General features: G+C 37.9%; 1 protein-coding gene across 1 annotated transcript; it reads right to left on the bottom strand.

The window, feature by feature from the left end:
• Positions 1-4,367: 4,367 nt before the first annotated feature.
• LOC121376497 (succinate dehydrogenase assembly factor 4, mitochondrial-like) lies at positions 4,368-9,752 on the bottom strand. Its single transcript, XM_041504384.1, has 2 exons — positions 9,610-9,752; positions 4,368-5,469 (listed from the first exon to the last, which is right to left on the bottom strand). Exons 1-2 carry the CDS (start codon positions 9,653-9,655, stop codon positions 5,168-5,170), a joined length of 348 nt encoding a protein of 115 aa, XP_041360318.1. The 5' UTR covers positions 9,656-9,752; the 3' UTR covers positions 4,368-5,167.
• Between the last annotated feature and the right edge of the window lie 3,095 nt (positions 9,753-12,847).

Here is a 12,847-nt window from a genome sequence, read left to right on the forward strand (position 1 = left end):
CATCTTCATAAATCAAGGCTAATATTCGTTCCTCGTATTCAGCCTTGATACATGTCATCAAGAAATCGTGCCACAAAATGCTTAAATTTCATTGGATGCGATGAGATCTGATTGCAACGAATCGCAACGCTCCTTATAGATTCCCTGGTTATTGTAAACAAAGATGGCAGCGTCAGCGTCCGGAGGTTAATTTTTGATATTGCTTTTAAGATTGTCACATGTTACCAATGCTGTGATTGGTCAGCGATGTCATTGTGTAAGGGACATAATCGGTGTTACAAATATTCTTCCAATAGAGGGCGCTAGTAGTGGATATCAGTAATCTTGACTACATGTATCAAGGCTGAATACGAGGAACGAATATTAGCCTTGATTTATGAAGATGGTGTTTTTGATGCTGGGGTGTTGTTAAACATTCATTAAAGGGGCTGTCCTCACTTTGCAGCCATTGTAAGATGTTTACGACAACAGAGCCTTGTTGGCAACTACTATGTCATACTAAATACATTTTCTTGCTTAAAATACCAGTGTCTGTATATCAAATGTGTTTGCAGTCTAATGTTTGTAGCACTCAGTTTTTGCTTTAATGTGTGATATATATTTGTTCGTACGTACAAAATTATTGAAAGGTCAAATCCAGTTTGGGCTACTTCAAGCATTAGGACAACAACAAACACCTTGTAAATACAGACACTGATATTCTAAATAAGAAAATGTATTTAGTACAAAAATAGTCGCCAACAAGGCTCTATTGGTGGAAAATATTTTACAATGGTTGTAAACTTGGGACTGTCCCTTTAATTCCATGGGAAATACTATTTCACAACTGTGGAGCTCATGGCTAGCTCTGGCACTTGCCAAATTCACCCATTGCAAATTTTCTTTTAATTTGGCAAAAAACCCACAATTTAATGTAATAATTGGTATAGATAATTTGGCGCTATGTTTTGCTCACCCACAGCTAAGCCTGCATGGTACTTGATTTTGCCATATTTAGCACCATTTTACATAAAGTGGCATTTTGTTTCAGCTTTTAATCGAAGAATTCGACTGGAAGTTCACCATCTTTGAAAGTAGGAGGTGGTTTGATAAAAACAGGCGACTATATCTGCTGAGTGCAGTGATGGGTATATTGTAACAGTTTGTAGTGTTTTTCCCTACTAATTTGGCAAGGCATGGTAGACAAAACACTTTTGGGTCATTTTATCCATTTTCAGGGCACTTTTTCTTTCATTAAAACAAACAGTTAATAGAAATAAAAATAAATGTAATTAATGTGCATGCTTTAATGAATGAATGACAAAATATATAACAGGGATATTTTATTAATTAATTAATTAATTTTTTGAATTTTTTATAGAGGTAATTTTGGAATTAATTATTGAAAAAGGCTTGTTTAATCTCGGGGCAGCATGGTGCTGATTAAGGCAAGATGGCGCTACACTATTGAGGAATGATGCCGCACATAGCTAAAACAAGCTAGGGAAAAACACTAGTTTGATCTTTTTTAGACAACAAAGTACTGTGTTTTAAATACACTCAATTTATATTGTCTTTATGAGGTAAAATGACAAAATGTAGGTATTACTTTGCTGGTAGCGACGGTGTTAACTTTTGAGTTAAAGTTTCACATTTTGATTAGTTTCTCACAAACTACATGTCCAGTCAACCCTCTTTATAACGGCCATGTTGGTGTTACTTAGGTCTTGCTGTTATATCAAATTTGCAGTTATAATGATCATGAAGAGTTCCCTTAGTTCGCCAAGTAATTGTTAATTTTGTTGAATACAAGTCCTAGGTCAATAAAACTTGGTTCATAGTTGCAGAGATGTGAGAGCTACGCGTAAATGCGCTTTTCCATTTTGTCTAAAAAAAAAAAAAACATGATGTTTAGTACTGTTAACTACACGAAGTTCATTTGCATGTTTTAACGGTTTCAAGTTTATGATGTGTGCCTTATATTATAAGATATAACCAGTTTAGATCTGTTAGCATTGAATGCAATATTTGGCAGTTCCAGAGGATTGCAATCATCAAGTTTCCTTCAGGGGCCCTTGAGCAGCCCCTGAACCCCGGCCGCAGTCAGCTTTTTTGTTCCAGCCCCTCTCACATCCCTGTAGTTACACCTATAGATGTTCATCACAGCGCACCTAGCAAGTTTATGGTAAGAGAGAGATATAATTCTGTGGAATTCTCGTCTTAAGACTTACACTAGAAACTTTTAGTTTGATCTTTTTCAAGTTTCCTCATAACATTAAACTAACATACCAGTGATTAGTACAAAAGCTACTAGAAACTGGCTCATTCCAGGGGGAGGGGAGTTTTGTTTGTTTCTTTTTGGGGGGGGGGGGGGCAACTGAGTAGTTAATAGTCTAAAACTCCTTAAACGGTTAAGAAGAGAATTTTCTTTAAGTTTCTATAATTTGTTCCGGATTTTTTTCTTTGCCCCTGCTAGCTACGGCCCTGCACTCTGTATTTCAGGTAGGGGTGTCGGGTTTCTTCTTGTTGCATTTATACTAGTTGGGGGGAAAATACAAGTTTAATGTTATGAGTGAACTCCGAAATAATAAAATTAAGTGTCTGTGGCATCAAATTTAAGAAACCGTGCAATACAATGGCATGATTTGGCATCCATATTCAGCGTTGGAATTACGATGCATAATGCTAGTTTATTTTATTCCTTAGTCTTATTAATATCTAGTGTAAGTGTCAGATATTCTGGTCCGAGTCGAGTTTGACCTTAGAGTAATCGAGGCCCTACTGGGTACCAGGAATGGCAATAGAAATCTGTAACCGTTTAATTTTATTTTACCAATATACATGTACAAGGAAATTGTTTTATTTTTCTTTCATTCAGTCATTGTGTGTGCATATTGTGCCATAAACTAAAATGTGCATGTGTGCTCCTGTATTGTCCATGCTCCAATTTGTAGCTTAAATAACATTTTATTAAATGTTACATATCGAAGGCGTTTTGTTTTTATTTTTGTCCATTAACTTGACTAAGATGAATGGGTGGGAGGGGGGTCTTAACTGGTATATCGAAGGCTGTGGTATGTGCTGTCCTGTCTGGAAAAATTAGTATAAAAGATCCTTTTACATTTTTACAGTTTCCTCTGCAGACTGCATGTCATTACCAAACAATGTTTTTGAAATAGATGTTTGTACTTGAATTGGAAGATGAGCCAGGTGGTCTCTATAAGCAGGTGACTGCTTAAAGGAGGTCACCAAGATGGGCCCGTGCTTATAAAACTTAGTCCAGACTCTACCTCGGATGACGCCACATGCATACTATTTGTATGGCGTTATAGTCTCGAGAGTGAGTTTTATAAAACTTAGTCCAGACTCTACTCTACCTCGGATGACGCCACATGCATACTGTTTGTATGGCGTTATAGTCTCGAGTCTGAGTTTTATAAAACTTAGTCCAGACTCTACCTCGGATGACGCCACATGCATACGGTTTGTATGGCGTTATAGTCTCGAATCTGAGCGTTATAAGCATCAGGCCAGAACCTACTCCTAGGACACTAAAACCACAGGATTTTTAAGGAATGTGGGTGTGGGGGCTGCATTCTCCACCCAACTTTGAGGCTCATGTAGTTACTTTTTTTTCTCTTTTTTTTAATTATACAGTGAAACCTCTCAAAACCAGACCCTCTGTTAACCGGAATTCCCTTAAAACCGGACATTTTTCACTGTCCTTTTTTAAAAAATCGCTAAAGAACTTAACCTCTCTAAACAGGATACCTCTCAAAAACGGACATTTTACTTGGTCCCTAGGGTGTCCGGTTAAGAGGGGTTTCACTGTATCTTTAAAAAAAATTAATTTTCTTGTGTGCACCCACCCACTTAAAGCTAAAAAAATAAAGATAAAAACATGTTTTAAGAAACATTTTATAAACAAAACTAGAAACATGTTCATACATGTATTACACTGACATACCATTTTTGTGTTTTATTTATTCGTTTTTTGTCAACACCACAAACATTTGACAGAGGCAAAGATGCACCAATTTAACAGACCATACTAATTTAAAAGTGGTATAATATTTCCACTTAAGTTGCCAAAATTGTGGATGTGGCTACAAAAACATTCATTCCGATGGGCATGGAAATTGTTGAAAAATTAATTATACTGATGGCAAAAAATAAGGCAACACACAAGCAGTAGTAGCAACCATTGTTTTGTTTAACTACACCACTAGAGCACATTGATTTATTAATCATCGGCTACTGGATGTCAGATATTGAGAGGAAACCTACTGTCACCACTTCATGGGCTACTCGTCTTCTTTTTTTTTCGATTAGCAGCAAGGGATCTTTTACATGCACCCTCCCACAGACAGGGTAGTACATACCACAGCCTTTGATATGCTAGTCATTGTACACTGGCTGGAACAAGAAATATCCCAATGGGCCCACCAACGGAGATCGATCCCAGACCGACCGCACATCGTGTGTGTGCTTTACCACTGGGCTACATCCTGCCCCGTCTCATTCATAGAGTTGGGAAGTTAACCATGTTACTGACATTCAAACCTGTATCAGTGATATTTTAATCCAACATCATATCTTTGTATTTTATACAGACATAACTATGCTAGTAATGAATTAAATATGATCTAAAATCAATGTTGTGTTCCCTAATTTCTTTCCATCAGTATATAAAGATAATAACTAGTTAATGATGTAGGATATTGGCTTTATCCTGTGAAGGTAAGAATGGAATATTCCGCAAGGCTTGCCGAGCGGAATTTCTCATTCAGCCTGAACAGGATAACGCCGATATCCTACATCATTAACTAGTTATTATCTTTATCCTGCAGACCATAGCATTAAGGGAAAAAGTTATTATTTCTGTTATTTCAGCCACATTGTATGATAACCTAGAGGTCAAATAAGCGATTTTGTAATTAGCTATGCGTGTGACATCGCATGCGTGATGTCAAAACTTGTATCCTGCTACTATAGGTATATGACTTTGCTTTATCTGTCAGTAGAAACAGTGGTTGCGGGATAAAATATATTTTCACTGCCATGAACCTTTCTTTCAGTTTAGATCCCATAATTTATTATAAGTACTGAGATTCCTTAATGAAATTTACTTCCTTTACTGTAAAACTTTATTTTATGGTCTGTCGTATCCACTGGTTAAACACAACCATCAGAAATCGGTCACTCTTCCCTTTCGTTCCCAGTCTCCGTATCGAGTGGGTTCTGGTCCCCGCGGCCCTCCTATCTCCCCCGTGATGGGGTTTTTGTTATTTGGAAATCGTTCCAGGGGTTCTTTCTCCACTGCTGGGTTGACTTCTTCCACTGGCGTCTCCCAGGGAGCATCCAGTTTTCCTGATGGGGTTCTTCCTTTCTTCCGTTTTACTTTCTTAGTGTCCTTCGAGTAATGACGGAATAGGCCAACAGATCCAGGTACATGTGGGTTTGATGTCCAACTAATTCTTTGTCTGAAACCTGAAAAAAAAGTAGTAATTATTAAGAGCTATATCACAATGTATCATTTGGTTTTGGAGCGGCCATTCCCACTAGCCACAAAATAAAATTTTAAATCAAGTACAGTATATTATATCATATTTTATCATAAGAAGCTAATTGATATGAATATTAATTAATATTTTCACACTAAGAACTAGTCGGATGGGACAAATTTCTTCCAGGCTTAGAGCTATGATATTGTAAAACTGCCATAGTGACATCATAGCTTACAGCCAGCCTTGGTGGTGTCGTGGTTAGGCCATTGGTCTACAGGCTGGTAGATACTGGGTTCGGATCCCAGTCGAGGCCTGGGATTTTTAATCCAGATACCGACTCCAAACCCTGAGAGAGTGCTCAGCAAGGCTCAATGGGTAGGTGTAAACCACTTGCACTGACCAGTGATCCATAACTGGTTCAACAAAGGCCATGGTTTGTGCTATCCTGCCTGTGGGAAGCACAAATAAAAGATCCCTTGCTGCCTGTCATAAAAGAGTAGCCTATGTGGCGACAGCGGGTTTCCTCTAAAAAAAAACAGTGTCAGAATGACCATATGTTTGACGTCCAATAGCCAATGATAAGATAAAAAATCAATGTGCTCTAGTCGCATCATTAAATAAAACAAACTTTACTTTTTTTATAGCTTACAACAGTTTTACAATATTGTAGCGATAAGATAGTTTGAAAATATGGGGCCCAGTTGACTTAATTTTCCTAATTTTTATCAGTATTTCATAGGAAACTTAGATAATTAGAAAGTGTACACTTATTTTAGTGTGCCAACAAGCAGAAAAGGTTACAAAATAAAAGGTCACAAAATATACTAGACCCAGTGGCTCACCCTAGGCAAAATATTCTAGAAAGACTGAGCCCATGGTATGTATTTTCAAAATGCTGTGTCCATATTTAGTTATTACTCATGCAACTGTGGTAATATAAACATCACAAGGCGAGTTCATATGAAATCATTGCTATTAATAACCACACGATTGATTTTTTTATTGATTTTTTTTTTTTATGCATTTTTTCCCCCCATGTTCCAGGGTTCAAAGGTCAAAATGTACTACCGTCCCTCATCTGATAATTTTGAGCTTGCCCACAGCAGTTATAAACAAGTAATTTTGCAACATATAAACACAAAATTAAAAACTAAAAATCATCTCTTCAAAAAAAAAAGTATCTAGTGGCAAAGAACTGCAAACAATAAAACCCTTAACAAAAAGCAATTTATATTAAAGCAATAATGATTGAAAATCCAGTATTAAATTACTATCTGGCTAAAAGGATAAGTATTATTGAGCTTACTTCACTGAAAGGTTGGGATGTAGCCCAGTGGTAAAGCGCTCATTTGATATGCAGTCGGTCTAGGATCGATCCCCGTTGGTGGACTCATAGAACTATTTTTCATTCTAACCAGTGCACCACGACTGGTATATCAAAGGCTGTGGTATATACTATCCAGTTTGTGGGATGGTGCATATATATATGATATCCTTTGCTATTAATAGAAAAATGTAGCAGGTTTCCTCTCTTAGAAATAAAATCAAAATAACCACGTTTGACATCCAATAGCCGATGATTGATAAATCAATGTGCTCTAGTGGTGTTGTTAAACAAAACAAACTTTTAACGTCCTTAAAGAATGGTGTAATTGGTGCGATTTTTCCCCGACTGCAGTTGTGTAGTGATATATACTGAAAATGATGATGAATGATGTCACATATGAATAACGATGTTATCCATGTTTTAGAACAAAGTTTGGAACATTTAGCATGTTTTACTTACGGTACAAAGCAAAATAAGGAAGAACATTTTTTCCCCATTATTGAGAATATAAAGTATAATATAGTATATATGGTAGTTAGCAAGTTTATTATAATGAAAAATAAAAGTTTGTTTTGTTTTAACGACACCAATAGAGAACATTGGTTTATTAATCATCGGAAGGAAGGAAATGTTTTATTTAACAATGCACTCAACCATATTTTATTTACAGATATATGACCTCAGACATATGGTTAAGGACCACACAGATATTGAGGGAGGAAACCCACTGTCACCACTTTGTGGGCTATTCTTTTCGATTAGCAGCAAAGGATCTTTTATATGCACCATCCCATAGACAGTATAGCACATACCACGGCCTTTGATGTATCAGTCGTGGTGCACTGACTGGAGCGAGAAATAGCACAATGAGCTCACTGACGAGGATCGATCCCAAACCAACCGTGCATCAAGCAAGTACTTTACCACTGGGCTACACCCCGCCCCTATTAATCATCGGCTATTGGATGTCAAACATATGGTAATTTTGACATAGTCTTAGAGAAGAAACCTGGTTCATTTTTCCATTAGAAGCAAGGGATTATTTATATGCGCTATCCCATAGACAGAATAGCACATACCACAGCCTTTGATATACCAGTCGTGGAACAAGAAATAGCCGAATGGGCCCACCAATGGAGATCAATCCCAGACTGACCGTGCATCAGGCGATCACTTTACCACTGGGCTACGTCCCGCCGCAATAAACCTTTAACAATGGCAGCAAACTGAGAACAGTTACTTTCCGGACTAGTTACAATTACAGACACCCTTGCAGCGATGTATGCCGAGGGGTCTTGACTGTGGCAAGCGACGTTTCGGGGTGGGGAGTACACAAATGCTGCCCCAGAAAACATTAAAGGGACATTCCTGAGTTTGTTGCCGTTTTTAAGATGTTATCGACTAACAGAGACTTTTTAACAATTTCTGCACAAAATATTAGTGGCTATATATTAAACGTGTTTCTGATCATTCTAATATTCGTACTAGGTTAAATTTCATTTTATTTCCTAAAATATTGTTTTTGTCATACGTACGAAATTATTTGAAGACAAAATCCAGTTTGGGCTTCTTACAAATATTAAGACGAATAGAAACACATTGAATATGCAGACACTGATATTCTAAAAAGAAAAACATATTTAATATGTAAGTTTAAATGTAGGAATATTTTATTAGTCGGAAACATCTTATAATGGAGCAAACTCGGGAATGTCCCTTTAAAAAAATAACATTTGCTTGAGCAGAGGGGTTTTAATCCCCAAACACACACACACACACATACCTGCATACACTCTTAGTTTCATAATTTGTAATGAATACAAGATATTAATTAAATAATCATGGTACACCTGCAGATTTTCGGAGTTGATAATATGGTGATGAGTCATTAAATTATTAAGCAAACATTTCTTTCTTTATTTATTTTTTTGTCTTTCTCTTTTTTTTTCTTCAGTAAAATACATTGGACAGTGTTGGAGACATGATAACTTTATTTAAACTCATTGCTAAACCTAAAGTTTAAATTAAAGTTTTGTTTTGTTTAATAACTTGTTTTGTTTAATAACACAACAAAAGCACCCTGAATTATTTTGATCATGGGCTATTGGTTGTCAAACATTTGATAATTCTGACATGTATAATATTATTAGAGTAAACTCGCCATTAGCAGCTAGGGTTATTTTACCACAGACATGACAGCACATACCAAAGCCTATGATATACCAGTCAAGGGGAATAAAATGGAGATTTAGCTCAGGCGGTAGAGCGCTCGCTTGAGGTGCTTGCGTCGTAGGATCAATCCACTTCTGTGGATAAATTCAGCTGATTGGGGGGTTTTCTCGTTCCAACCAGTGCACCACAACTGAACAAAGGCCGTGGGTGCTTTCCTGTCTGTGGGAAAGTGCATATAAAAGATCCCTTGCTGCATTAGGAAAAATGTAGCGGGTTTCCTCCGATGACTACTAGTCATAATTACCACGTTTGACATCCAGTAGCTGATGATTAATTAATCAATGTGCTATAGTGGTGTCGTTAAACAAAACAAACTTGTCACTCGTTAGACTGGTTTTCGCGCCTAATGTTAGATGAATGTGATATGATAGAAGACGATGGTACCAGTCAAATTGTTCGCGAACGCTCAGTCTCATGAACACTGCTACTCCGTTCATGTGTCGTGAAAAAAATAATCGATCAGTCTGTTTATTCTTTTCAAAAGCTCTCAGTGCAACAACAACAGGTTCTAACAACTATATTAATTACCAATTAAAACTAAAAACACTAATAGTGATAACCAACCTTTTTGTCCAAGATATTGCAGAACATTTCTCAGCGAGGATGTCATATTTATACCGCATGTCAAGGTCACGAGGTCAAGGAAAATAATACAGCTTGTAGCCAAAAGTTTTATTAAAACCAGTGTTTCGATAGGAAAGGAGGAAGGCTAGGCATGCCACCCTCACCCCACCCCCACCTCCAACCCATTTAAACAGCAAATATATAATGTTTCCTGACCCTAGTTGCTTTCATCTTCTGACGTGCTGAATTCTACATACGATGTAGACGTGTTCCTGAGGGCGAGCGATTGTGCAAGGCTGGTTTCTGTGCGCCTAAGGCCCAAAACACACCAAAACTGGGTCTGTAACTGTTACTATAGTTCTTCCCACTGTCTTCTATAAATACCAACAATAATTAGGAGAATTCTACTTTGCTTAATATATATCTTTCTTGTTGTTTATTAAAAAAAGACCGGTATCGGTGGCGTCGTGGTTAGACATCGGTCTACAGGCTGCATGGTAGGTACTGGGTTTGGATCCCAGTCGAGGCATGGGATTTTTAATCCAGATACCGACTCCGAACCCTGAGTGAGTGCTCCGCAAGGTTCAATGGGTAGGTGTAAACCACTTGCACCGACCAGTGATCCATAACTGGTTCAGCAAAGGCCATGGTTTGTGATATCCTGCCTGTGGAAAGCGCAAATAAAAGAGCCCTTGCTACCTGTCGTAAAAGAGTAGACTATGTGGCGACAACGGGTTTCCTCTTAAAAACAGTGTCAGAATGACCATATGTTTGACGTCCAATAGCCGATGATACGATAAAAAAAGTGCTCTAGTGGCGTCGTTAAATAAACAAACTTCACTTTTATTTTTAAAAAAATAATAATAAATTAAAATACGACTTGTATGGGCTCTAGCTATCAGTCTGTCCGCCTGGGTGAAAATATAGAGCATGATTGTTCTATGTCGTCTGTTGCCAGATCTGTAGTTGACACCAGCACAGACGCGATTCAATGCGTTTCGTTTTCGACTGGTACCATACTCGCCAGACCCAGACTCAGCTTTGGTGTGTTTTGGGCTTAAAGGCATATTGTCACAGACCACTGACCTATTTAATGGTCTAACAAAGTATTACCGGAACAAATATAATTTGATTTGTTCCTAAATGTACTTTATTCAACCATCTTCATAACCACCATACTCCATTTATGAATGATATTTTGTAAAAATAATTGAATTATGGCAATGATCCATAATTCAAAAACTAAAATTGCAGAGAGGGTTGACATAGATTTCACTCCATCATGGTTCAGTAAAGGTGATGCGATAGCTAGATTTGGTTTCCAACAATGAATGTAATTTTTATTTATTATCCGTTTTTAGAGAAATAAGGCCCTTAAATCCGTGACAGTATGTCTTTAACGTTAAATTAATGTAATATAATAGAACGACGGCTCCAAATGTAACCAAAAAAATTAATTTCCACTGAGGGAATTCGAATCATAGACTCGCAGTACGAGAGTCCAGCGCTCTACCAACTGAGCTAATAGGGAAATTCCTACTAGCTACTTATGTCATGTCATGTCATGTTCAGAACAAGTCGTTGTATCCAGGACAGAAAACGGTTTGGGGTGGGTGAAAGTGGGGACCGCCCGCGCTGGCAAGGGCAAGGGAATACCAGCAACCCGACAGGAATCGGTAGCGGACGGGGGCAATTTTGGTGCTATTGAATTTTGAATATTCCGTAGGATTAAGTCAAAAAGGAAAGTAGGGCGCAATTTCTTGGAGAAATTTGGTGATGATGATAACTAGTTTAACGTACCCATATACCACTAGGGTTTCGAACACGCCCATCCCGAGTCCGACCTCCGACAAGATCGGTGGCCTGACTCGGGATGGGGGGGGGGGGGGGGGGTTGGGGGTGAAAATGGGCAGAATTTTGAAAATAACAATTAGTAAAAAAGTTAATAGAATAAATAAAATAAATAAAAAGGTGACAAGCCAAAAAAAAAAAAAATTGACTGCTCGGCCGAATATTTATATAATTTGGAGCATTTTAGAAGGACAGTTCAAAATTAAATAAGAGAAAGAAGAGAGGATCGGACTATTTAATACTATTTTTGTTAAAAAGAAGTAATTTCGACATAAAATTTTGAACGCAGATCTAAAAGTTTAAAGTCCGATCGATATGTCCACGCAAGTGGCCTCGTTAAGGCCGTTTGGGTGCACAGCTTAAAGGGACGAGATGGGTTGCATCCCGTCAAGAAAACCCCTAGATTGACAGTCGATAGACGTTGAAGGTGTAGTGCTGTGCTAAAATACAGATCTTGAGAAGCCGGATCCGTCTGAACGAGAGAGAGTATCAGACTAGGGTATAGTCCAGTCATCATGGTTTGGTATAGTGGTGCGGACGGGCCCGACTCCGGAGGATACGAGATGGTATCACTATAAAGCAAGGTAAAGTCTAGAAAAAGAGTAGTAGGGGCCGACCCCGCTTCCTATTTCTTCTTAGAGTGGGGCGGTCAATCTTCCAGTGCTGCTAGGACAGGCTCGGACATGTAGAGACTAAACGCGAACAACCGTGGTGTTCTGCAGAATGGCCGTCATACGAGTCACGAAAAAAACCAAGTCGACAGTCAGACAGAGAAATGACGTGGAGGCAAGGAATCTCGCTAAAAAAAAGAATCCAACCTGGTGGTGCAGGCTGTCGAAACGAGAAGCGTTCCAGCGTTCAATCAGTTCCAATGGCCGCATACATCCCAGTAGAAAACTCATTTCGCTGACAAAAACAACGAAATGAAGGACCCCCAAGTCGAGCACACGAAAGCACGTGCAGTGTGCACACGCGAAACAAACACGTCTTATCGCGTGGAGCTCCAGACTGGGAATCGAGAAATTTGGGAGCATTTTTTAAACTAGCTACTGCTAGCTGGAGCGCTCTACACTACTATTGAAGTTAAACAGTTCGTGAGCGCCCGCCCTTCTGAAAACGCCGGTTATAATTTATTACATTGAAGGTGATCTATCAAAGTTGTACAATGGCATCTTTTTGTCAAAAGTATTATTAATAATAATATGTTTTGAAAATGCAAAGAATATAACATGTCCTTGAAAAACTATATAGAACCAACATATTTTTCTTTTTAATTATTATTTTTTTTTCTTCTTCTTCTTCTTCTTCTTCTTCTTCTTCTTCTTCTTATTATTATTATTATTATTCTTCTTCTTATTATTATTATTATTATTTCATTTTTTTTTTT

This window comes from Gigantopelta aegis, chromosome 2 (assembly GCF_016097555.1).
Source record: "Gigantopelta aegis isolate Gae_Host chromosome 2, Gae_host_genome, whole genome shotgun sequence".
Classification (NCBI taxonomy): domain Eukaryota; kingdom Metazoa; phylum Mollusca; class Gastropoda; order Neomphalida; family Peltospiridae; genus Gigantopelta; species Gigantopelta aegis.

Bases quoted from the DNA above. Each gene is read 5' to 3' on its own strand.
- LOC121376497 (XM_041504384.1), bottom strand. From the start codon at position 9,655: ATGACATCCTCGCTGAGAAATGTTCTGCAATATCTTGGACAAAAAG. The intron at 5,470-9,609 runs GTTGGTTATCAC...CTTTTTTTTCAG, and splicing joins GCAATATCTTGGACAAAAAG to GTTTCAGACAAAGAATTAGT.